This window comes from Girardinichthys multiradiatus, chromosome 4 (assembly GCF_021462225.1).
Source record: "Girardinichthys multiradiatus isolate DD_20200921_A chromosome 4, DD_fGirMul_XY1, whole genome shotgun sequence".
Taxonomy (NCBI): domain Eukaryota; kingdom Metazoa; phylum Chordata; class Actinopteri; order Cyprinodontiformes; family Goodeidae; genus Girardinichthys; species Girardinichthys multiradiatus.
Window position 1 is genome coordinate 15,331,508 of NC_061797.1, and position 25,966 is coordinate 15,357,473.

The 25,966-nt window shown below is 40.6% G+C and overlaps 1 protein-coding gene across 3 annotated transcripts in view; it reads right to left on the minus strand.

The window, feature by feature from the left end:
* Positions 1-25,966, minus strand: part of znf609b (zinc finger protein 609b) — a 112,778-nt gene that overhangs the window by 56,944 nt on the left and 29,868 nt on the right. For all 3 annotated transcript variants that reach the window (XM_047362754.1, XM_047362753.1, XM_047362755.1), the window contains exon 2: positions 24,415-25,295. In XM_047362754.1, coding sequence (XP_047218710.1) covers positions 24,415-25,167 — 753 coding nt within the window. In that variant the 5' untranslated portion in view covers positions 25,168-25,295. The remainder of the gene's footprint in view (positions 1-24,414; positions 25,296-25,966) is intronic.

The window sequence follows — 25,966 nt, forward strand, 5'->3', positions numbered from 1 at the left end:
TAGAGGTCTGCAGCTCTCTCAGCCATCAGACTTTGATGACCTTGTTAGTTTGAGTGCCTAATCTGCTAATGCCCTGATAAAAATAAACAGTCAGGACAGTCATTGTAGTCCCCCACTACACCCTCCTCCCTGTTTGCAGCTGCTATCCATGAAAACAGATGATACCTCCATCTTTATTTATCCTGAGGACTGATTGTCAAACTGACAGCAAGAAAAGCCAGCGAGGGAGGGGCTCCTGCTGGGAGTACCTCCGATACAAAGTTAGACAACTGCCCTTTAACATGATGTGACTTGTTTATGTCGGGTATCAGTGCATGCAGTAAATTCTGTGATGTTATTCGAAAATAAAATCTGTTTTATGACAGCCACACAACTATAATTAGCCACAAGCCCATTAAGCAGGAATATATTTTCAAGCTAGACGTGGCTTTTAGAAGAAAATGTGTTTTTCAAAACACATTTTAACCATTTGCTTTCATTGATGTTAATAATTCATACACAACAAGTCATTAAAGAAGAGGCTGGATATTTAATTAAAAAAAACCTATAAAGTATTAAAAATACAGCAAAGAATTGACACGAACCAAAGTTCCATAAACAAGTACACCAGTAGAGCAAATGTACAGTGTTACAGCTGTAATAAATGTCTCTACTGTAACCAGTGACTATTTCTCTAACTGTCTACAGTTATATCCTCAAATAAAATCATAACTGCAGCCTATAGTGCAGCAAAGTCACATTCTTAAAAGGATACATAAGCCAAATGGATGTGATTAAATAGAACTCAGTTTTCCAGATGGACACAGAAGTCCTTCCTGCAAAACATAATTGAATGTGTGAGCTCAGCTTATTGGCAAACACTAAACAACTCCCCATCCTCCCTTACAAACAGGAACTTCTTTCCACTCTCTCCTCACCCACATTACTCCTGCAATTACATCAACTAAACACCACATGAAAAATGTGAAACTAATATGATGCAGGAGTGCAAACAACATTAAAACAAAAGTGTCCACACATGTTCTTTTCTTCTCATATAAAGACTAAAATGTTCTTAAACAGCTATTGTTCAGATCACTGCTATTACGTAAAACACATTCTTAGCATGATATCCATTCATCATTCATTTAACTTGTTTAGGTATACAGTACGAGACAAAAGCAGCATGTCAACTGACTGTAACAAATTCCCACAATGATGTTCATTGCAGCCTTTCTTCTGCTCATCAGAAACAAATACAGAGTCAAAGCTTCACAAATAAACCTTTTTGTCTAGAAGGGGAGACATCTCTGCACATAAAAGGTAGAGAATATTTGGAAGCAGGAAAACAATTCCCATAAGAACCTGTATGTGCAAACTGTACAAATAAGGGTCTAAAGGTAAAAGGTAACATTTAGATAATAAGGTAACAATCACCCATCTGGAGAGCATGTCAACACATGTTGCCAGGTCAATGAAACTGCTGTCGGGCTTGAAAATATAGGGTTATTGGCACAGCAGGCCAGCTGGCATTATGGTTCATTTTCAACCCTGATAACGTGCATTTTGCAATTTGCAAGTGCACATAGTTTATGGATGAAAAAATCCATTTCATAAACGACATGCACTTAAAAGCAGAAAAAGGTGAAAATAAAATGGGACCTATTGTAAAACATGGGATATTGCAAAACTGGTAATTAGTAAACTCGATCAAATAACTCAGTTTTTTGACCAATAATCTAAGTCAGTGTACCTTTCACATGTATTGTTCACAGTGAAAGAGGAGTAATACAAAACTGTACTGGTCACTGTAGCTCCGTCAGTATGAGTTGAAACACATGCCCCTTTTCCACCTAAAGCGCCAGGATTTAAAGCCCCAATATTTGTTTTACCTGGGTAATAGAAATCCCAGGGAATTGTGTACGTTCTTTTTCCATTTCCACAGACCATTTATTTAAATCCGCCAAATGACGTATGAAGTTGTGAAGAAAACTGCAATACACCTTCAGTCCAGCAGATGGCATTACTCCATTTATAAGAGCATTTAGCTAATAACGATTTTTTTGTTTCAACTGAAAAATAACAGATAACGAGCAGCTTTAAAGTTATACAGTTAATTGATTCCTTCCATTATTCCTTGAGTTGCACTGGATCCAAACGCAGGAAAAGTTTAAATCATTATTTTACATAAAATGTTTTACCAACCTGGCCATCCACTACATATAACTGACTTGACCATCAAGCCAGTGTTGTTGCTTTACAACTACACAATTCACTTACAATAACTACTAAACATTGACTAACACTTTTTTTGTTTTATTATCATCAGGTAAACCCATACCAGATAACTACAGAATATGCTTTTAGTAAAAAAAAAATATTAGAATAAAGAAACTGCTAATCAGTCCAAAAGTACAGGGAATCGATACCTTGACTTTCCCAGAATCAGAATCAGCTTTATTGCCAAGTTCAAACATACAACAGGGAATTTGACTCCGGTACATTTTGCTCTCTGGGTTTCTTTTTTGTTTTTTTGTGTTATAAGATATATTCTGCATATATCCAAATACATATATACCATATAAACATATACGAAGGTGGATTTGCAACTTCAGTATGCAGTTGTTTGGTACTCTATTAAATGTTCATCAGAGAAACAGCCTGGGGGAAGAAACTGTCTCTGTGGCGGCTGGTTTTTGTAAACAGTGCTCTGTAGCGACGGCGTGAAGGTTAAACTCTAAACAGTTTATGTGCAGGGTGTGTGGGGTCTGCAGAGATTTTTCCAGCTCTTTTCTTGACCCTTGACCTGTATAAGTCCTGGATGGAGGGAAGGTCAGCCCTGATTATTCTCTCTGCATTCCTGATTGTTCGTTGCAGTCTGGACCTGTCCTGTTTTGTGGATGAGCCAAACCACACTGAGATGGACGAAGACAGGACAGACTGAATGATGGCAGTGTAGAAGATGACCAGCAGCTCCTGTGGAAGGTTGTACTTCTTGAGTTGCCTCAGGAAGTACAGCCTCTGCTGAACCTTCTTCCAAACATTGTCTATGTGTGAAGACCATCTCGGGTTCTCAGAGATGGTGGTTCCTAGGAACCTGAAGTGGTCCACAGCTGACACGATGTTGTTGAGGATGGTGACAGGAGTGTATGGGGGTGGTGTTCTCCGAAAGTCCACCACCATTTCCACAGTTTTGAGTGGGTTGAGTTCCAGGTAGTTCTGACTACACCAGTGTACCAGCTGATCCACCTGCTGTCTGTATGCAGACTCATCACCGTCCTGGATCACACCAATGAAAGTGGTGTCATCTGCAAACTTCAGGAGTTTCACGGACAAGTCTGCTGAGGTGCAGTCATTTGTGTACAGAGAGAAGAGGAGTGGGGATAGAACACACCCCTGGGGGGCACCAGTACTTATTGATTTGGTTCAGGAGAGGATGCTCCCCAGTGTCACCTGCTGCTGCCTGTCCGTCAGGAAGCTGTTGATCCACTGACAAGTGGAGGCAGGAAAGTTGAGCTGGGTGAGCTTCTGGTGGAGGACGTCCGGTATGATGGTGTTGAAGGCCGAGCTGAAGTCTACAAACAGGATCCTGGCGTACGTCCCTGGACGGTCGAGGTATTGCAGGATGAAGTGTAGACCTAAGTTAACAGCATCATCTGCCGACCTGTTTGCTCGGTAAGCAAACTGCAGGGGGTCCAGCAAGGGGCCAGTGATGTCTTTCAGGTGCTTCAACACCAGCCGCTCAAAGGATTTCATGACCACAGACGTCAGGGCTCCAGGCCTGTAGTCATTTAATCCTAGGATGGTGAGTTTCTTAGGCACTGGGATGATGGTGGATCGTTTGAAGCAGGAAGGGACCTCACACGTCTCCAGTGACTTGAAGATCCGGGTGAAGATCTGTCCGCGTTGATTTGCACAGGCTTTCAGACATGATGGGGAGACGTTATCAGGTCCTCCAGCTTTCTTTGTTTTCATGCACTGAAAGAGCCTATTTATATCTTCCTCGGAGATCTTTATTGCAGGCAGAGGATCTGAAGGTAGGGGGTTGGTTATTTTATGGGAGGAATTTGTTCCTGAATGGGATGTGGAGGAGTTGGTTTGGGGTGTGAACGGCTTCCTGTCATGTCTGCAGTAGAAGCCATTCAGACGGTTAGCCAGGCGAGGATTCTGTTCAGGATGGGTGGGGGGGCTCCTATATGCAGTCAGGTTTCTCAGACCGGTCCATACAGCTGAAGCATCACCAGTAGAATGGCTGTTCTTAAGCTTCTCACTGTAGCTTCTCTTGGCTGCTCTGATCTCCTTTGTTAGTTTGTTCATGGCCTGCCTGTACCGCGCCCGATCTCCACTGATGTGAGCTTCTTCCTTATCCCTGCGCAGGTTCCTGAGATGTAGAGTAAACCATGGCTTGTTGTTCCCGAAGGTGCAGAAGGTCTTGGTCTGCACACACATGTCCTCACAGAAACTGATGTATGATGTCACCACACCAGTTAGTTGGTTTAGGTCAGTGGCTGAAGTTTCAAAAACAGTCCAGTCTGTGCATTCAAAGCAGGCCTGTAGCATCTGCTTTGATTCCTCAGTCCACTTCTTAATAGTGTGAACCTTGGGTTTGGAAGCTCTTAGTCTCTGCCTGTAGGTTGGGATGAGGTGGATAAAACAATGATCCAAAAAACCCAGAGCAGCCCTGGTAACAGCATGATATGAGTCCTTTAAAGTTGTGTAACAATGGTGTGTTTTTGTCTCTGGTGGGACACTTAATATGCTGTCTGTATTTGGGGAGTTCATTGGAGAGGTTTGCACTGTTAAATTCTCCCAGTATTATGATGAAAGAGTCCGTGTATTTTTTCTCCACGTCTGTAATCAGCTCAGCGAGATGTTTTTCAGCAGCAGCAGTGCAGCCATGCGGTGGAAAATATGAGCCAATTATTATAAACCAGGAAAACTCTCTCGGTGAATAAAACGGTTTATAGTTTATGGAAAATGTCTCCAGATCAGGACTACGTGTTTTCCCAGCACTTTTACGTCTCTGCACCAACCTTTGTTTATATAAAAGCACATTCCGCCTCCTCGCTTCTTCCCCGATAGCTCCGTGCTGCAATCCGCTCTGAACAGCTGGAAGTCCGGCAACAGCAATGCGCAGTCCAGGATGTTTTCTCTCGGTAAAGCAGAGAACCGCTGATCCGCAGAGGTCCGTGTTTTTACAGGTGAGAAGAAGCAGCTTGTCCATTTTGTTACCTAGAGTGGACATTTGCCAGATGGATTGAAGGCAGCGGTGTGCGAAGTTCTCTTTGGCGGAACTTTACCAGCACGCCAGCACGCTTTCCCCTTCGACGCTTTCGGCGGAGTATCCTGCAGAGTGCCCCGGCTCCGCTCGCCAGGAATTTGGTGAAGCTCTGATGGATGAATGATGGTGAAAAAGATCCCGACAGAGGACTCTGATGTTGAGACGTTCCTCTCTGCTGTATGAGCCAACAGAATTGTGGCCCCGAGACCACAGTAATGTGGCTCAAAAAACATAAAAACACACAAAATACACAAAGAAAGAGAGCAAAGCTCCGAGGCTGCCGTCGTCGGCGCCATCTTGCTATATTTTTCTAATCATAAGCAAATACTTATATAAAGTAGAAGATGCGTAGACAGGGGAGTAGAGTATGGGAGGACATGATGATCACTGAGCTTCTGGGAAACTGCATCCAAACCTTGAACTGTGGTCTCTTCTCCTGCAGAGCTGTCTGCATAAAACTATGAAAAAAAACAACTAAAATATGCAAAGGTTCTCAGCAAAGCGAGATGTGACTCTACTCGAGATTTTTTGCTGTATCAGGTAGAGGCACTTTTTAGAAAATTAAAAAATGTAATTTGGGAAAAAATAAATATAAATATTATAAAATTTAGAGGGCCCTAGTCTAAAGGTGCTTATTGCATGTGGTTATGCCATTCCTTCAATCAGGACTTCCCATATGCATTGAGGACAAGCAAATATTTTCAGGTTAAATATGAACATTGACTACAGGAAGATTAAAAATTTCAGTGATGTTGGCTAGGCGAGTTCCGTTCAGTCCAATATCCACCTGGAGTGTTTAATGTTTTCCCTATGCACGGCTGCAGTTAATTATTTCCAGCTGTATAATCCACAGCATAACCTTGGCCAGAACCGCTTTAAATAAAGAAGAACTGGTGACTGCTGACCATATGGGTGTGGAATAAGGATGTGAGAAAAACAGCGTGATACGATGTACAATGTTTCAACAGGGGACTTGTTTTCACAACAGATAATGCAACGCTTCAGTATTCAAGGACACCGATGCAGTCTCTGGTGAGCATATCAGCATTCATAAGAGGCCTCTGCTGTGGCAGGGGTGACTTTGATGCATGTTTAAGGAAAAGCAAGAAACATGAGAAAAATCAAACCTTCATGCACAGAAAACTATAAGTCACTGGCATACAGCCTGTGTCTGAGAAAGGCATAAGCAAAGCACTTGTAGTGTTAAAGCTTTGATTACTGAAAATTGCGTACCAATAAATAATGTGAAAGACAGACTGGAAAATTAAGACTGGAAGGAAAAACTTGATTTCTGGAAGCAAGAGGCAGAATAAATTGCTGATTTTGCAATAAAGTCCCAAGCAAGGTGTCCAATTCAATATTTTTTAGTAGTTAGTCTATAAATTCTTTATATAGTCCCCTATCCAGTATATGCTGGACTTAGACCTTTCGAGAGGCTCTTTGTAGAAATATTTCCCAAACTGAAAATGTACTCAAACTTATTGTTTGGGTGACTTTTCTGTAACAGAGCTGGTTTAATTAGGTTGTTCTGCTGACAAGTACTTCATCGTACTCCTTTTTGGAGAGTTATTTCAATACTCTCATTCCTTCATGGGCCAAGTCTGACCTGGTATAAATGCCTGCGCCAACTACATAAATTTTAAATGTCACGTAGACAGTGACCCGCTCCCCGATGCCAAAGTCAAACAGTTACATGTCAATGAGTTTGGAGAAGCTTGCCAGCAGAGCAGAGGAAGACACACGTTTGTATACTTACAGAAAGTGCACTTATTTTTGTCTCTCTTCCAGGGTGTAGATTGGCGTGAAGATGTCAGTGTGGCAACGATGAGTTAAGCTGTTGGACAGACGCCCAAGCCACTGTGCCACAAGACAATTTACCTCATTGTCAAATATTCACATTTCCCTGCATATTTAACACAATCAGCTTTAGTGTAAAGCTCTCGTGAAAATAGTGTATTTCCGAATGAGTAAATCCAAGGTAAATAGAGCTGAATAGGAGGAACGGGTACTGAATAAAACATTAATTTTCCTCTAAAATTTAATTAAGAATAGGAAATGTCTATTTTTTCTTAGCTGAGCTGTAATTGTTTAAGATAATGATGCATGAGCTACCATCAGCTGTCCTGGAGACATGCCAGATGTAGCCCTATAGACCAATTTATAAACCTCCAGAAAATGTCCCAAAAATCCGATTTGGGCATTGTCCAGGCCTGCCTTTCGACACATGTAGCACACAACAGCACATTGACAATGTCATGTTATGAAGTATGCCAGAGTGGAGGGAGCAGGAGGAGGGGCGTGATGATAAAGTACGCCGCGGTCACCAGGTCAATCCTTATCGACGGAAGCTTCTGAATCTAATCTTTTCACTGGGTAAGACAATTTTAAGTGGTGTCTTTGTGTCAAATGAGCCTCTTCTCTGTATTCCTGTGTTTGTATTCTCCTTTTTCCACCATTCCTGAAACTTCAGCTCAGACATTTGGCCAAAGCTTTCTTATGCTGGTATCTACTTCAGTCATATATGGGCTAAACATGATATAACACATAGGGGAGGTGGGGGATAACATTTAATCTAACCTTTGACCTGCTGATACAGATTTTGAACAAGTCTGATTTATACTATTCAAAATTCAAAATATTTTTCTGGCCTGGAGGGCACACCTCCAGCATATTTCTCAAAATTATAAAACAGAGCATCTTTGTTGTTCTCTGTTCAACCTCCTTGTTCTCTGCTTTAAGCTTCACTCTCTCTAGATAAACTAAAGCCAAGACTCAACATCTTGTAGAAAATACAGATTTCTTGTTAGATGGCTTTAAACAGGTTTCTGATTTCTCAGACTTCAACCCCTCACTCACTGTGAAAAAAAAAAAACGTTTATTCTTTTTTGATGCACTAACAACCTCCACACCGAAGAGTGTTTTTAGCGTGAACTGCTAGTGTTTAGGTATGATGCATTCACTGATCAGAAAAATATAGAAATTTTCTTTTTTTCCAACCGGCCAATCAATTTTCAAAGAACATCTGATTCCGGTAAGGAGACAATTTTTCCATGCAGCCCTCTTTCAAAGATGTGGTAGCCTATGGAAACATCCTAATCTGACTTTACATACTTAAATGTACAAAACTGAGATTAAACTTTCTGATGGGTTTTTATGTTACATTTTGGAAGACTAACAGATAGCCTATAATAATAAATTAATAAATAGCAATTCGTCTTTTTGTATTGGTTTTGTTTCCAAATATAAAAAGACATGAATGATAAATTAAAATCCCTTTCGTTCTGCTTTAAAATAATAATAAAAAAAACTTTACATTTACATTAAAGTATAATAAAGACTGTGCTTTTTAAAGTCCAAATCATTGAAAACAGGTTCAGCTGTTCTAATTTCAGTTATGTGGTGGAAAAAATCTGTCAACTCATAAATGTTTGACAATGGTCTCAAAGGACAGATGTGTTCTCCCTTTAATTTCTATCAGGAGAATAATCCCCTTTTGAAACCCTTTTTAGGATGAATTAGAAAGGCCCAGTATTCAAAGAAATGAGTGTAGAGAAGGGGGTGGGAATACTCACAAGGGCCTAGCTGTCTGTGCAGATTAGAATGGGAAGAGAAAATCCTTTCATCTCAGATCTGTACTTCCAAGCTTGGAAGCATTCTTGCGCTCTCACTTGCACAAACTTCTAATGAACGCTCCTCATAAAAGAAATCCAAATACCTCTCTATTGTTTTATTCAGTTTAAAAATCCAAGAGGCAATTATTTAAATTTAAACAGATGACATTATGTTATGAGTCTGACAGCCACAGGATTAGAGAGGGGCTTATTTAATTCTCTAGGCTGACCTTTCAGTATGACAACACAAAGCCCAGGAGGGCCCACTCATGATCTTCCTTTCTTCCATCATTTCTCATGCTGAAATGTTGACTGCTGCACTATTTTAGTCAGACAGCTTGTTGACAGAGTCCCCTTAGCCAGAGAGCAACAACTAACGGCTCAACAGAACACCATCTGACAGATAAGAAAATGGATTAGCTATTTGGTGTTTGCTCAGTTGTCCAACTTTGCGAGTGTGAAAACAACTGTGCTGTGTGCAACAGGAACTGGCACTTAACCGACTTAAACTGACTACATTAGGATTGTTTTCACATTAAGAGAACAAGTCTTGGTTTTTTAATAAACTAAGAAATTATTTAGAACATTTGATAATATTGTGGCTTACAAATGTGAAGCCCCAACACTACACAAAAAAATATATCATAGCTTTGCTAAAAGAATACACTCGAGTTAGTTCACCATGACTAGATTTCTGCCTGATAGGATCTAGAGCCAAACTATATTTCAAGATTTTAGAAATGGAACAAACAAAACACAATCGCATTAATGCATACACTTGTGTTCCAAACAGGGAGGGATATATCTTTAAGGTGAAAACAGTGAAGCACACAGTGGGAGATGATTTATTGCACTGTACAATGAAACCACTCATCTGTGTAGTGAGTCTAAACTTGCAAAGGAAATAGAGAGAGAATTGGCATGCCTTTCAAAAGCATACTTTTTCAATGTTCTTCCTCAATTCAACTGTGTACAGCAACAATACAAGCCCGATGACAACGTACATCAAGGACATGAAACACAAAGAAGCCTGCAGACCCAAACACAAACATGAACACTTGCTTTGTGTGAGGAGACTGCTGGTATCCACACCTGAACATCCCAACACTCAGGTACAGTAATCTGCATCAGATTTTTGGTAAACTGCCATGATGTTTTGAGGCGTAACCGCTAACTGACTACAACACATACCAAACAAAACAAATCCTGCTTTTTTTGCCTGATGACTAACATCAGCCGATACCGATGTCATTCTTGCATATCGTGCAAATATTACTAAAAGGTATAAATGTGGACATGATCCAAGAAGCGTTTACATGCACGCGGTTCAGGATGACATACGGCATAACCAACCCTTCTCATTCGGAATACAATTTCATTCCCATTGAGCCGCATCAGATCAGAATACTCTGATTGGTGCATTTACATGCCGCATTTATATTCCGATCAGATTCCGAAAACTTCATGTAAACATGCCTGGTGTGTAATATCATAATCAATAGTCAATGTATGGTAGGATCTCATTTCAAGTGTCATGCATCCATGATGGAAAATCACCTAATATAAAATGGTTAATGGTCGTCACTCTTTGTCTATGTGCCTGCACACGGTGTGTGCATGGGGGAGGGGGGCTCACACTTTTCAGCAATCAGAAAAAAAACAACAAAAAAACTCTAAATGACTTTTAAAGTATACTTATGGCTTAAGTGCCCCTCCATAAATACAATTAAACCTAAATATTCTTTCAGGTCTTCTTTAAAAAATTCAAATCTCAACGTTCTTCCCACAGAAAGCAAACAAAGGTATGAAAAAAACTTCACATCAGAAACATGAGTGAGTCCCTAAAGTTGTTTCCCTGAACAAAAAGGCTGCAAACAATCCCTTTAGGGGAGTACCATCCGTTTAGAGGGATGGCAACAAGTAAGTAATGCTATCTATATTACTCTTCTTCAAACAATGCCTTGGTGTTAACTTCCTCTTTGTTCAACTAAACACGACAAGCAAGGATTGTTAGATTACAACGATCTCAGTTTGTTGCTACTGATAAATATTTTTTACTCTGTAACTCTAGGCACCACGATACAAATTTCTCATTGCATGGTCAAACAATGGTGCCACTGCTGAGACAAAACCTTCAGAAAAAAGTGAGAAATCCCCAAACAGTCTGCAGACTGTTTTACAACTGTAGCAAGTCAGTGCAAAGTTTGAGCCACTTCTTTCCATGCTGGAAGAAAATTCCAGTTGAAGGAGGGGGGTGGGGGCAGCCACGTCTGCTCCTCCCCACTGTGTGGGTTTTGTTCTGCTAATCAGACCACATGCCTCAAGGATTCAGGAATCCGAGAGCTCTCAGCCAGCTCCTCTCATTCCACACACAGCCACAGCGGCCTGTGACCAACTATTCAGTGTGTTGTGGGGTTAAAGACTCTATCCATTCATAACATTGCTCACCCTCCTTCCCTCCTCTCCCAATCTCAGCAGTTCTATAACCCCCTCCCCCTCATTTTACCCCTCATATGCCCTCTCTCCCTCCTCACCACAACACTGGATTCTTTATCTCTCCACATTCAACACCCTGAGTCTTAATAGGATTATTATTATTATTATTATTAGAAGATGGTCCAACCACACCGCCACCACAAATTTAAACAGAAAAACAAAACTAAGTGTAAATTCCCTCAGTGTTGCCCAAGCTCGGATATTTGCTCTCCTTTTTTCTTTCTCGTTTTTTTCCTCCTTTATTTTGCTGTGTTATCTCTCCGTTCTCTACTCCCAGGCTCTCCGGCTACTCACGCATTAAGAGGCGAAATGAAGCACGTTGGAAATTTGCAGGCTGACAATGGCAGACAGCTGCTCTGGCTGTATAAGTCTTTCATGAGCTGAATTAGTCGAACAAGCCTTAGCTTCCCCACACCCACCCGTCCCCTGCACATGCCTCTCTGCTAGCAAGCGGATCTAGACGCAGCACAGCACACCCCCTGGAAACCGAAGCTGAGAGAAAGACTGGGAGGGAAAGACAAAGGGGTGGTCGGCTTTGTTTGACAGATCTGTGATGATTTTTTTCCTGCCGAAGCGGACCAACAAATTTCTGATTGTGCTCTGTGGTTATTTCTGAAAGAAGCTTCAGCTCTGCACACATGACAAATACAAAACTGATGAAAGAGCTAGTTTTCATTTAAGAACCACCATGAAAACAAACTACCTAAAGGTGCGAGTCAAAGCTGGCAAAAACAAAATGAATCTTTCCGTCATATCATCCACACATGTGCAAGAACCATAAATATGTTTCAATAAACAAGTATAATAATTTTTACACTGAATATAATTTATTATCCACACAAAAGTAGCTAAATCGGGTTGGAAATGATCAAAACAGAATTGAAAATTCTTTCTAATATTAACATAGCACCCTCTGATTTGTGGTGATAATACACAAAACTCCTTCAATCAGCCAGTGATAAACACATGCTCTTGTGTTTACTCATTAAGTTATCATACTATCAAGGTATCTAAATTACACCCAAGAGTACACACAGTACATTCCTTGTAAAAATGAGTGTCATGCTGTTCCAGGTAATGCTTACCAACCATGAGCATAACAATAACAGCAACTATGTCTAACATATTATTTCTCAAAGGAAATAAAATCTTTGCTTTGTTCTCAACTCTCCTTGCAGAGGCAAAGAGCTACAGATAAAAACAGCAGGTGAGTGTTTATTAGGTCAGTATTACTTTATTATTACAGATGATGGCAGTTGTAAGCCAGGCCATTTGTAGCATTCCCAATAAACAAGGGGTATAAAAATACATCCAGCTCACGAGATGATAACGATGCTGGATGCAAGAAGAACAAGGCAAGATTTTTAGCAATATACTAGGAGAAATCCCATTTTCTCGTTTTTACAAAAATAATAATGATTTGATACAATCAGCAACTGTTTTAAACAATCTGTAATTAGTGTAGAATATTTCAGCCCAGCATAGTCAATATATTGAGATTATCAGGCTCATCTAACTCCAAGGTGGAAGAAATCTTTCAAAAGCATCACTGTTCAGTTCAAATTGGAACCAGTCTGGTATTTTAGATTTTGAATTACAGGCGATTAAATACAGTCCTGCGGGGTTAAAAAAAAACAATGAAATGGCCCTTTAGCATAACGGCAACAAAAAAATAAAAAAAAAGCTTCGAAGCAGCTGCCATCTTCAAGATCAAAATAAACTTTATAGTCCCCAAGGGACAATTTGTTTTGCAGCCAGCAAAGAACAAATGCAAAGGGGAAAAAAAGCACCATTAGCAGATAACAGCAATATTCTCTCAGAGCTTACAAATCTGTATCCAAAATGTTGACTCGCTTGCCATAGAGAAGTTGAGGTTTCTTCAGTGTTTTGTGGCTTGGAGTGATGCTGGCCAGTCCAACAGAAGTACTTCTAGTAGTAGTACAACTACTTCATTTTTTATTTTACAGAGTCTCAAACATAGGATACAGGGTGTTAAGATAGGTCTTAAAATAATACTCACAAAACATTACCAGACAAAAGAAACATGTTCACACTAACTAGATAGTGCTTGACAAAACAAACTTTACTGATGACGAAAATGTAGTATGTCAATTTAATATGGAAAGACCTCATGCCATGCACCTGCAAAGACATTAAACTTTTTCAGCATTGAAAAACAAAAATGTTTTCTTTGATCGATTGTGAACTAGAAACAACAAGAACCTTCATCTTTTTCAAACATGTCACTAACCATGGCAGAGGTTCTCTTAAACCCACTTTGTAAATGATTCAAATAAATAGTTCAAAACTCATCATGTTACAAAGGTCTTTTACTTTTGTAACATGAGATACAATCAGCAGTTTTGAAATGATAAAAGGTCTAAACAATCCTACAGTTATGTCATTTTGCACTTGTTTATTAGGGTTTTTAATTTTTTTTTTTTTTACTTTGCAGTCAAATAGTCAGAAAATTCAGTTGAGATAAAAATATACAAGAGAACCTGGCATCAGGGAACCCGCGACCAACAGCAGCCCTGCTGGTTATAATGGAGCCCTCACTTCACACCCACTTTACTACTCTGTCCCCATCTCTCACAACAGCTGAGGGGCTTTAGGTCACCTTAAACCCCACATTTTGCATCAACTATTAAATAACACAAAAACAGGCAAATGTCTTCCAAATGAGCATTAGGTGAATCACAAACTGAAAAACTCCTCTGCGATAGCTAAGTACCACCTCACTCATCTCATGGATAAGCAGCTGTGAACTGTGAGGTTACTATATGACAACTCATTAGCACTACGTTCCAGTGTGAAACAATAAACGCAAAGTGTTAGTTAAAGTCAGTGGTGAGGAAAATGCAATCCACACAGCAAAAAAAAAAAAAAAAAATTTTTTTATGAGTTGTTTTTTTTCTGTCAGCTTGTCTTTTCTAATGTTCTATTTACCGCTCTGTTGCAACAGCAGAGAAATCCTTTTACTTGAGTGTTCAGATTTGAACTCCAAAATGTCTTCATTACTTTATAATAGCGATGCAGATTTGCATGTTTACAGGGAGATTGAGTAGGTTAAGACTTGATCTATAAATGTCTAATTGGAAGACAATTGCTCTGAAGATCAGTGCAGACAACAGTCTTTCATCAGGTCTCTCCACTGAACATCAAAAAGGGGGAAATGTGGTTTACCTTGGCCCAAAACCTCTTTAGTATAGGTCAGCCATGAACGAGCAATCAGTAAAAAGAAATCTGAAAACAGCAAAAGGTTTTCAGAAACTGCCAGTGAAGCTCTTGTTGCAGAAGCTGATCTATAAACTACTTTGAGTCAAATGTTTTCCAACCACATCACTTTGAAAGTTTCATGATTTCAGGCTGCACTTGCGGTAAATCTAATTTACTTTAAAGTCAATATGAAAAGTGATAAACCCCAAAAACCTTCAAGTTGTAATGCACACACCAAGCTGAACCTTCTTGGCAATAAAAGTAACTGCTGAACACTGAAATGATGTGGTTCTGCCATCAAATATTTCCAAATAAAATGAATCATTTCCTGAGCAAGAGAACTATAAACACTGCCGACAACTGTATTCTTCTAATTCAGTATCCCACTCTGTGTCCTTGTATGGCTGAATAATGTTAGATAATTGTGAGTTATTCAGTTGCAATTCTTTAAACACTCCTGTAATTAATGTTGATGAGGACTCTCCACAGCAAAGACAAACTTAACTGTTTCCAAATTTAATATTGCATTTCAATAAAATAAGGTTTAACAAAAACATTTTAAAATACAGGCTAGAGATACTTGTTAGTGACAGAAATGTGATGCCTTAATGAGTGTATTCACAATAGTGTAATAAAAACTAAATATTCCACCACAACATAAATGTGGGCATTCTGAGATTTGGATCCAAGGACTGAGAATAAATGTGAAATATGGAAATTTGGTGGCAGTTTTATGTAACCATAGGAGGCAAACATTTAGAATTTAAGCTGCATAATCACCAGCAAAAAGTTTGACACATCAGTTTTTCTTATAATCATGTTTGACAACAAGGTTAGAATTTTAAGGGTAAATAAAACACGTTCCAACAGAGCTATCCCCAAGAGCTGCTGGAGGATATATGACCATTTCCCTCACTCTGTTACATTCTCCTACTACTCTCCAATTTTGAATTATTTGCAGCTTTTAACTTTATGTTCTCCCTGTTTCTTTCTCTTCCTAGAAGCTACATCTGGCCTGGCTCTGTGTTTAGCTGTGACACCTTCCTAAAGGGGCGCAAAGCCTCAGCTGCTGCTGCCAACAACTTTATGTTCTCCTTCTACAGATGATCCACTTGGCCTGGTCTTTTTTTTTTTTTTTTTCGGCACTAGTGGCCTTTATTTTTCTATTTTTTGACAATATGTAGACAGGAAAGAGGGGTAGAGAGAGGGGGAGACATTCGTAAATGTCGTTGGGTCCGGGACTCGAACCCGGGACAGCCGCCATTCGAGGACTGTAGCCTCTGTATATGGTCGCGCGCTTTCGCCCCTACACCACCAGCGCCGCCTGGCCCGGTCTTTTGGTGTTTAATGCGGTCTCTCTCCTAGACATAGCTACTGGCTGAGCTTTTACTATGAGTAACTACAGGGGTTGGACAATGAAACTGAAACACCTGGTTTTAGACCACAATAATTTATTAGTATGGTGTAGGGCCTCCTTTTGCAGCCAATACAGCGTCAATTCATCTTGGGAATGACATATACAAGTCCTGCACAGTGGTCAGAGGGATTTTAAGCCATTCTTCTTGCAGGATAGTGGCCAGGTCACTACGTGATACTGGTGGAGGAAAACATTTCCTGACTCGCTCCTCCAAAACACCCCAAAGTGGCTCAATAATATTTAGATCTGGTGACTGTGCAGGCCATGGGAGATGTTCAACTTCACTTTAATGTTCATCAAACCAATCTTTCACCAGTCTTGCTGTGTGTATTGATGCATTGTCATCCTGATACACGGCACCGCCTTCAGGATATAATGTTTGAACCATTGGATGCACATGGTCCTCAAGAATGGTTCGGTAGTCCTTGGCAGTGACACGCTCATCTAGCGCAAGTATTGGGCCAAGGGAATGCCATGATATGGCAGCCCAAACCATCACTGATCCACCCCCATGCTTCACTCTGGGCATGCAACAGTCTGGGTGGTACGCTTCTTTGGGGCTTCTCCACACCGTAACTCTCCCAGATGTGGGGAAAACAGTAAAGGTGGACTCATCAGAGAACAATACATGTTTCACATTGTCCACAGCCCAAGATTTGCGCTCCTGCACCATTGAAACCGACATTTGGCATTGGCATGAGTGACCAAAGGTTTGGCTATAGCAGCCCGGCCGTGTATATTGACCCTGTGGAGCTCCAGACGGACAGTTCTGGTGGAAACAGGAGAGTTGAGGTGCACATTTAATTCTGCCGTGATTTGGGCAGCCGTGGTTTTATGTTTTTTGGATACAATCCGGGTTAGCACCCGAACATCCCTTTCAGACAGCTTCCTCTTGCGTCCACAGTTAATCCTGTTGGATGTGGTTCGTCCTTCTTGGTGGTATGCTGACATTACCCTGGATACCGTGGCTCTTGATACATCACAAAGACTTGCTGCCTTCTCACAGATGTGCCAGCAAGACGTGCACCAACAATTTGTCCTCTTTTGAACTCTGGTATGTCACCCATAATGTTGTGTGCATTTCAATATTTTGAGCAAAACTTACCCTGCTAATTGAACCTTCACACTCTGCTCTTACTGGTGCAATGTGCAATCAATGAAGACTGGCTACCAGGCTGGTCCAATTTAGTCATGAAACCTCCCACACTAAAATGACAGGTGTTTCAGTTTCATTGTCCAACCCCTGTGCCCTCTTTCATAGTCTAGACTTAAAAACTGGCTCAGAGTTTATCTGCTTAGCTGTCTTTCTCTCCTAGATGAAGCCACTAAAGGAGCTACTATCAATGTTTTACTTTTCTGTCCCATAGAAAGTTTTCCTGGATTTCTTTTTATGTCTCTTCTCTGTTCTCTCAAACTCCTAGTCGGTCGTGGCAGATGGTTGCTCCCACCGAGCCTGGTTCTGCTGGAGGTTTTTTCTGTTAAAAGGGAGTTTTCCTTTCCACTGTTGCTACATGCATGCTCAGTATGAGGGATTGCTGCACAGTCAACGACACAATGCAAGCGACTATTTACTATTGTTACATGCTCGTCCAGGAGGAGTGGATGCTCCAAGTCTCTATCCAATCTGCTGGGTTAGTTTAAATAGAAAACATTTTAACCAATTTCAATGATAAACTGAATTTTACTGCATTGTTTGATAACTAGGGTGAATTGGAATGTATGTATTTGACTTGGAATCTGTATTATTTGACTGAATTAACTTTATAAAGTGTCTTGAGACATCGTGTGTTGTGAATTGGTGCTTAATAAATAAACTGCATTGAATTGAACAAAATGGCACCTGAGCACCTGTAATCTCTTCATCAATGTATAGAACTGCTAAAGATTTGCCAGTGACTGTCCACTGTCTCTACATGCTCATCCAGGAGGAGGGAATGCTGCAAGTCACTGACTGGATGCAATCTGCTGGGTTTCCTTAGATAGAAAAACTTTTTATCCAATTTGAATAAATAACTGAATCCGACTGCACTGTTCAATTGTTAGGATTAATTGGAATGTATGTACCTGACTGTTGTGAAGTGCCTTGAGACGACATGTGTTGTGAATTGGCGCTATATAAATAAACTGAATTGAATTGAATTTGTGACATTTAAAGGAAAATGTACTTTCATGTATCCCACCGTGCGCTATAAGCCATTTTGATTGAGACAGATTCTAACAGGCAGTTAGGATTTTCACTGGCATGTCGGCGAGGAATAGGGGCACTGAGAACCTAGAGGTTGTGTGGTATGTGTGGTATGCTCCATACTGTGCTGCCAAAAGGAGTGTTTCCAGGAGCAACGTAAAGACAAAGCCATTATTGAATCATAGTGCCGCAATTATCACCAACACCTTCACTTCAAAGTCAATCTCACTTTGTGGAAATACTTTAACATCTGACATGTGAGTGAAAAACTAATTATAAAGCAATTTGTTAAATCTAGAAGAGGCAAAAATGCCTTGTATAAACCAGAACCATAAAGGTCATTTATGAACTTCATTGTTTTTTTTTATATTCATAACATCTAATTTTGTTTTGCTTACAAGCCCAGAGCAATTCACATCGTTGTGAAGGCGACTCGTAGTAGTTGTGTAAAAATGATTATAGTCAAACATTTTTCACATGCAGCAGCGAGCGACTCCCTGAGGGCAAATTCTTCCAACAGGCAACAATGCAGGAATCACATCAGCAATGAGCCAGAGCAGAGACAACTCAGGACAAGACCACATATCAACCGTTCTGTGGCCTCAAATGCCTGTTATACGAGCATGTTGGGTTTAAAACAGTTTTAAATAAGTGATCCCAAACATACTGTGACACAAAAATGCAAATGTTCAATCACAGCTATGTGGAGGGACAGATGAAATGTGTCTCCCATTATTGATAATCTGTAAGAGCTGCACTTGAAAAGAACAATGTCATAGATTTGTGTAAAAGGTTTTACAGGTCCTGAAGGGGGTGGGGAGGGGTTTAGGTTCCATAGTGCAGTGCTTTGAGTGAAAGTTTCAAGCAATGGCTCTTTTTTAAATCTGTGAATAGGAAATCAAGTTGTCACATAAAGGTTAGCTAAACCCTGCCATTGTATCAGCTTTGGCAGAAGATATCACAATGTAGTGCATTTTGGAGTAGAATTGCACAGGAGAGTGGTTGGGAACACTGTTTCCTCAGAGCAAGAAGATAAGGGTTCAAAAACCGGTTTGGACCTTTCTGTCGAAGATAGCATGTTGTCCTCATGCATGCAAACGTATGCACATTAAGTTAACTGACCCAAAACTGCCCTTAACTGTGAGTTAGTAAATGATTTTTTGTTCTGTGTATATTTGTGTTGGCCGTGTGACAGAGCGTAGACCTATCCAGGGTGTCTGACTAAGGACATATACCATGACAACAGCACTGATGTTAACCACAGCTCTTTTCAATACCATTTTTGTAATGTTTGAATCTAAAATACAGATAGAAGGTTCATAAACCATCGTATGTTCTATTTGATCAAAGCAGTTTTAAATAGGTGTGCCGGCCGGCCATTTGTTTGGCCCAGATTTCCTTGATTTTGGGTGATTGGCTGATACCTACATGTGAAACCGATCTTATCCACAGATTTTATCTACCTGTGTAAAGGTCTGAAATATCAGCCACGGTCTTCTTTTGCTCTGCTGTGAGAGATGGCTGACTAAGAGAACCGCCCATTCGGTCATGTCTGCACGTGCAGTTAAAACAAGTCTGTATTGTTTAACGGGTATTGTTCACTGTTTTTTCAATGAGATAAGATTGGAACATTGAGGTTGTTTCCTGACCTTATAACATTTGACAGTGTCAGTAATAAAAAAAATAAATAGCTATCCACCAATATCTGAATCGGCAGGTCAAGTTTTTTAAAGATCGTGGATTGGCCAAAAAACTACAATCAGTGCACCCTTTACATCGTTGCTCAGGACTCAGTTTTTAGCAGGTTCTCTACGGGCTAGCTAAGAATCAGGTTTTTTTTAAGTGACCATTGATTGACTATATAGCAAAGTCATTGCAACCTTTTACATTTTTCTCTGATGTTGTATCAAAATATGCTACGGTTTTAAAAAGGAGAGATTTCAACACCACTAAAACCTTCAGTCACACAATTTCTATGGTTTTTAAAGTGCTGGCCTAACCAGAGTTTTCTATAGATTAATGGAGCATACAGTACTTTGTTGATGCACACTGGTGGCCAGCTGGCTGAAAAAAAGGCTACCAGATTTTCCCTTTACAAAAAAAACAAGTTTGGATACATTTCTGGCTGTGAAAAAAATAAAGACACTCAGGGTGTGACGATTAAAAGTTGCTTAACAAGTACACACAGATATGCTAAAAGCCTCACTTTGTATTGAGCTAGCTGTAGTTTGCACCCCCAATGTAGTCAGTCTGTCCTCTGTTTCATAGGTTTTACCATCCTTGGCACTACTTAAAAGAATGAGCTGCAGCAACACAGCAATAGTCTGTTAGGCACAGCTAAAGAGAAAGAGCTCAAGCTAGCTCCCATGAGATCCCTCCACCCCAGAGCTGGACATCAGCAGCAATGCAGAGCGGCGGCAGAGTTCTTTCATTTAAGAGTAGCCTTTCCCCCATTTGAAAGTAACACTGCCAAGGTAATTTTCCATGAGAGCTGCTCCATTTATCAAAGCTAGTGGCACATTGAGGAAGCTGACAATGCCTCACTCCTCTAGATTTGTATAATGAGAGTTGGGAGAGTGAGACACACTCACGAGATGGTTAGCACTTGTATGAAGGAAGTAAAGATGATTTATTCAGCATCTGAGAGCAAAAGCTTAGGGGAGCTTTAACTTAGGACATTGAAAACATAGCCACGACTATTACACCAGCACCACAGAGAACAAGATTACTGAAGAGACACATACTGATTAGTAGATGGATTATGCAACACCAGTTCCTTTAAATGAACTCACTCTGAAACTGTTTTCTAACACCCTAATCCTCCTTTATTTCAACTGAGCACATTTTACACAACACACATCAAGCATGTATTGTACAGCTGAGCCAAATACAAACTTCACACCAAAAAACACATGTAACATGAAATGAGTCATGAAGTTGGATACGGTGATCCACATGCGAACAGTAATGGCCCTTAATGATTTTTCTTTGTCATTTCTAATTCTTCTAAACGCCAGTTCCATAGTTTTGAAATGTATTAATTTATTTAATGTATTTACCCACTGGCACTGAATAATGTGAAGGTACGGTAATAAACTGTATGCACACAGTTACAAAATGCTTCTCTATGCAGGAACGTTTTCATTACCTGCAGACAGAGGGAAGCATGCAAAGATTTAAGAAGTTAAATAAGTTTTCTAAAAATGAATTGTCGAGATTTGTTTAGCTCAAGGCTGTGATGCGATTATGGTTTAAATATTTGTTTTCCTTCATGCATCACCATCAGAGGGAAAACTGATCACATAAAAAAGAAATAGTTTGACTAACAGAAATTTCACTTTTTGGAGGCACTGGCAGTTCAACCATTAACTCAGTGAAATCTTATCACCAGTGCTGATTTACATCCTGCCCAAAGGTCTTTTAGGTCATACTTTTAGAATAAAACTGCTAAAACATGTCCCCTCTGACAGGGTCTCCTGGTTGTTTGCATCACAATTCGAGTTGGCCACCCACCTACTTCACACCTACTTGCCACCTCAGAGGCTTTATAACAGTGGGTTCACTTTGAGCGCCATTCAGTACAGGGCCTTACCAAGGTAAAGAACACACCTAGGTCTTATTTTGAAAGCGTTTAACGTTTCTTTGACCTTGATAATTGCTAATAAGAAAAAATAGCTAGAAAGATTACCTGTATCAATAAATAAACATTGACAAGGCATTTTAAATTTGTGAATATTATGAAAACTAAAATTATAAATTTGAGCCCATTTTAGATCATCCTTGGGTTCAGTCATTTGCATTTTTCTTAATACATCAAGATCTATTGATATTATTGGTCACTGAACTGGGGTTGAAGTCACTCCCCCAATACTACATCCCTGATCCACCTCAGGAGGTAGTTGGGAGACCTGTAATCACTATTAACTGTAAGGGGAAATACTGGACTGCGGAACAAGACTGACATAAGTAAAATGATATAAATGCAAAAGCCGCAGCAGACCGTGGTGTGTAGTGACAGCACATGCCCCTCTCGACCTTCCAGAGTCAGCCTGACCTGAGAAATTTGCTACTCAGTGAAATCTGATGCAGATAACATGTTAAGAATGGTGCTCAACAACTGTGCTTGTATTTGAAGCAGTGAATGGATTTAAAAAAGCCTGCGTGAGGATCACGACAGCCCCTTGCAAAATCCCCCACTCATCTCACGCACTGCTCAGATGAATGCTGAAAGTTGAAAGCCACAGCTTTTTGATTCCGTAATACCAACTGGATTGCTGTGAAACAAACCGGGCCTGTAATCGATGGGCCAACTTGTATGCTAAAGGTCACGGAGTGATGGAAACACAGATGAGAAAGGAAGAAAGAAATTGGTACATAAACTGGTGGGAAAGTATCAAGTTGTTTCCCAAAATCTGCAAATACTCAAATAAAAACATGCTAATTTAACTACAATTTGTGCTTAAAATACTCATCCTCACAATTCTTGTCTTTTTAGCCACATTTACCTAAAGAAGACAATACTTTATAACGAAAAATATGCTTGACGTTTTTAAACTTGCAGGGCAACGTTTATTTGAAAGTGTAAAGTCTAAAACTATTATCAATCTAAATGCATCCTTCGCGCTGCACTTGACCTTGCTTTTTCTATTATGGGATGACAAGTTCCTCTGATAATGAAGCAGGTATTATAAAGCAAAACAAACTGACTAACAAGAACTAAATGCTTATTTTGTGCATGGTTCCTCCATTAGCTGCGCTTACCTGACTAAATAAAAGGCTTGTTAAGCCAATATTGATTAATGCTGCTTTAGAATCACACCCCACCGGCCACAAACCTACTGCCACCATCATGCTTTCAAGGTTACATTTCAGCAGCTTGCAGGCCTAAGGCAGTTATGACCTGTGTCTTTTATTCATTGCTGCCTGTTGGTTCTTGTGATTCTCCCTAATAAGCCCTTTTATTCTAAATACATTATGATTACAGTGACTTCCGTAAAATTCCTTTCATAGTTGTCCAGCCGCAGGACGCTCTACAGCTTCTGTTCATGGCTGGGTGTCCTGGATTTAAGGAATCAAACAAGCTTCCTCGCGGCCCATCCCCCACCCCACTTTCATAGCAGCAGGAAAACCGAGGAAGGCGTGCTGAGCACCAGCTCCCCCTCCACACACATACACACACACTGCTCCACCAGGCATTGCTGGGGCTTGTGGGATTAAGAATGGAACACGATGACAGACAAAAACAGTCCTCGGCACCTCCCGGCTTTGCTGTCTTTTATACCGCAAGAGCATGAAAAGGCTGCTATGAGGCGTACAAAAGACACAGTGATAGATCAGCTCTGAGTGAACAAGATAAGTGTGGGTGAATAGCTACACAGATCTTTATATTATTCTTGTATGACAATGTCAGTGTTCAAAATTGTTCAACCCAAAAAAAAAAAAAAAAAAGTGTAACACGATTTGACATTTGCTTCACTTCACAGGCGTAATGCTTTGTACAGCTTGAGGCCGACAAGAGTCGATTATCCTCCAGTCCGCAATTATTTTTTTACTGGCTAATGTGAAGAATATAACAACTTTAGAGATAATTACAAAAGACGATAATTAGCACTATTACTTAACGTGCCACAAGAAGTGTTTTAAATGGGAAGGGAACTTTCCATTCCTGGAAGACAAATAAAGCTTGTGTAGTCGAGTCAGGAAAAAAACATCTCCACTGTGTGGACCATTTCCTGTGGCCACAGCATCACATTCGTCAAGGGTGTCCTCATTCATAGGACGGTGATAAAAGAGAAAACAGCAGTGGGCCTCTTTGCATGCATCACATGTCAGATCGCTTTAGGGAATGCGGTGCATCTCCATGCCTGCTGAAAGCAACAGGCTGTCAAAGTGCAATGTCAAGAAGCCCAAAGCTCTGGCTCAGATCGCATTAAACTGAAATCAATTAAAAGACAGTTCTGTTTTAAAGAGCTACAGCTGAGGCTTCTAAAAACACACTAGAGAAAAAAGAAAAAACAAACAAACAAAAAAAACACTAACCAGAAGATCGCGTTTCTTTCTTTGGTTAAAGTGTCAATGCCTCGATCTGATTAAGCAACCCAATATTAATTCATCCCAAATTAAAGTAGGAAATAATGTCAAATGTTATTCAAACGTGATCAGTGAAAACAGAAGGACGTCAAACAAATTCAACTGACATCACACTAAAGTAAAAACAACAACCTACCTTCTCGTTTTTTATCTTCTTTAACGTCTTGCATTCACTGTTCACATTTTCCACCTCATCTGGTTCAGTTTTCATGGCCAATGCTGGTACTATCCCAACAGATTCAAGTGCAATATTCCCCATTTGATTAGCATCTGCCAAGTCTGTCGATTGTGTGTTCTCAAAGGATGCATTACGACTATTTCCCAAAGCAACTTGGGCCTGAGACACATCCTTCTCAGAGACGCCAACTGCCACAACTGGGGCGGCATCTGTTTTGTCTTTCTTATTTTTCCCACTGGCCCCTTCCTTGTCTTTTTTACCACTGAGAACCCCTCGGGAGGCTTTGCCCCCTTTTTCCATGTTCTTCCCGGAGGTGGAGTTGTTGCCGGCAGCTACTCCGGTCGCTGCTCCACCTGTTGGCTCCCCTTGAGTCCGTCCGGTAGCTTCTTTTTTACCCCCATCTGCAGAAGCTTTGCTGCTATTGTCTTTAGAGTTCTTACTGCGCTTGTATTTGGATTTGCTCTCCTTGCCTTGAGCACCAGAGACCGGGCTAACGAACCGTATATTGTCAGGCAACGCTGCCACTGCACTGGGTGGTGCTGCCATGCCGTCCTTGGTGCCAGACATCTCAAGTTTGTCCTTCTCTAAATCAGCGTCGAGGTCAATGATCAGATTTCCAACACCGATATCCCACTCATCCCCGCTGTCGTAAGTGTCCACCGCATTAGAGTCCACACCTTTCCCGCCTGCAGTGCCACCACTTAGGGACATTTTAGTGCCAACGGCCCAGGATTGCCTCAGTGAGGTCCGACACCCTCTCAGACGGTTGGGAGTCAGGGACAAGGGTTAGAGAATCTTCACGGTCTACTCCTTCCTGTCCCATTTAACCACATTCTGCCCTAGAAAAAAAAAAGAGAGACAAATTAATCCAACAATTCAGACAGAATAACAAAACCGCGTCTTAGCCATTGCAGAACACAGCAGTTCATTGTAAAACAAACGTTTGATCGTGAGCCTGTAATTCTCGGTTGATCACTGTGCAAACCACCATGGTAATACCCACTGGTGTGACAGCTCTGCTCTGAAACCCCCTCTCCATAATCACTTCCCACAGTCGTCATGGCAACCGTGGGAAATGTAGCCTAAATCCTGCTTTGACAGCCAAGGTGGCCCCACTGTTCTGAATGACTGACTTTCTTTTCACAAGGCGCCGCTGATAGTGTCACTGCTGATAAATAAGAAGTAGCTGGCTGAAAACGCCCCTGCATGCTTTATAGAGCGGTGCCTTTTCAACTCCAGAGTACAACAGTCATCAGAAGGGCTGAAAAGCAAGAATAAACTGGCGCATGGTTCAGGAGAAAAATCAGGCTGTTGTGTTTGCTTATTGAGCATAAAGCAAAAGTCACGGTAATGTAAATCAATGCAATGATCTTGCAGATTCCAACTGAATCCATTTCTAGATTAACCTAAAATCCGCAAGAATAAAAAAAAAAAAACAATCCCAGTCTTTAAGGTATAAGCCGGTGGATTTAAAACAGTGAAGAAGTCAGTTGCTCTGCCTAAATATTTA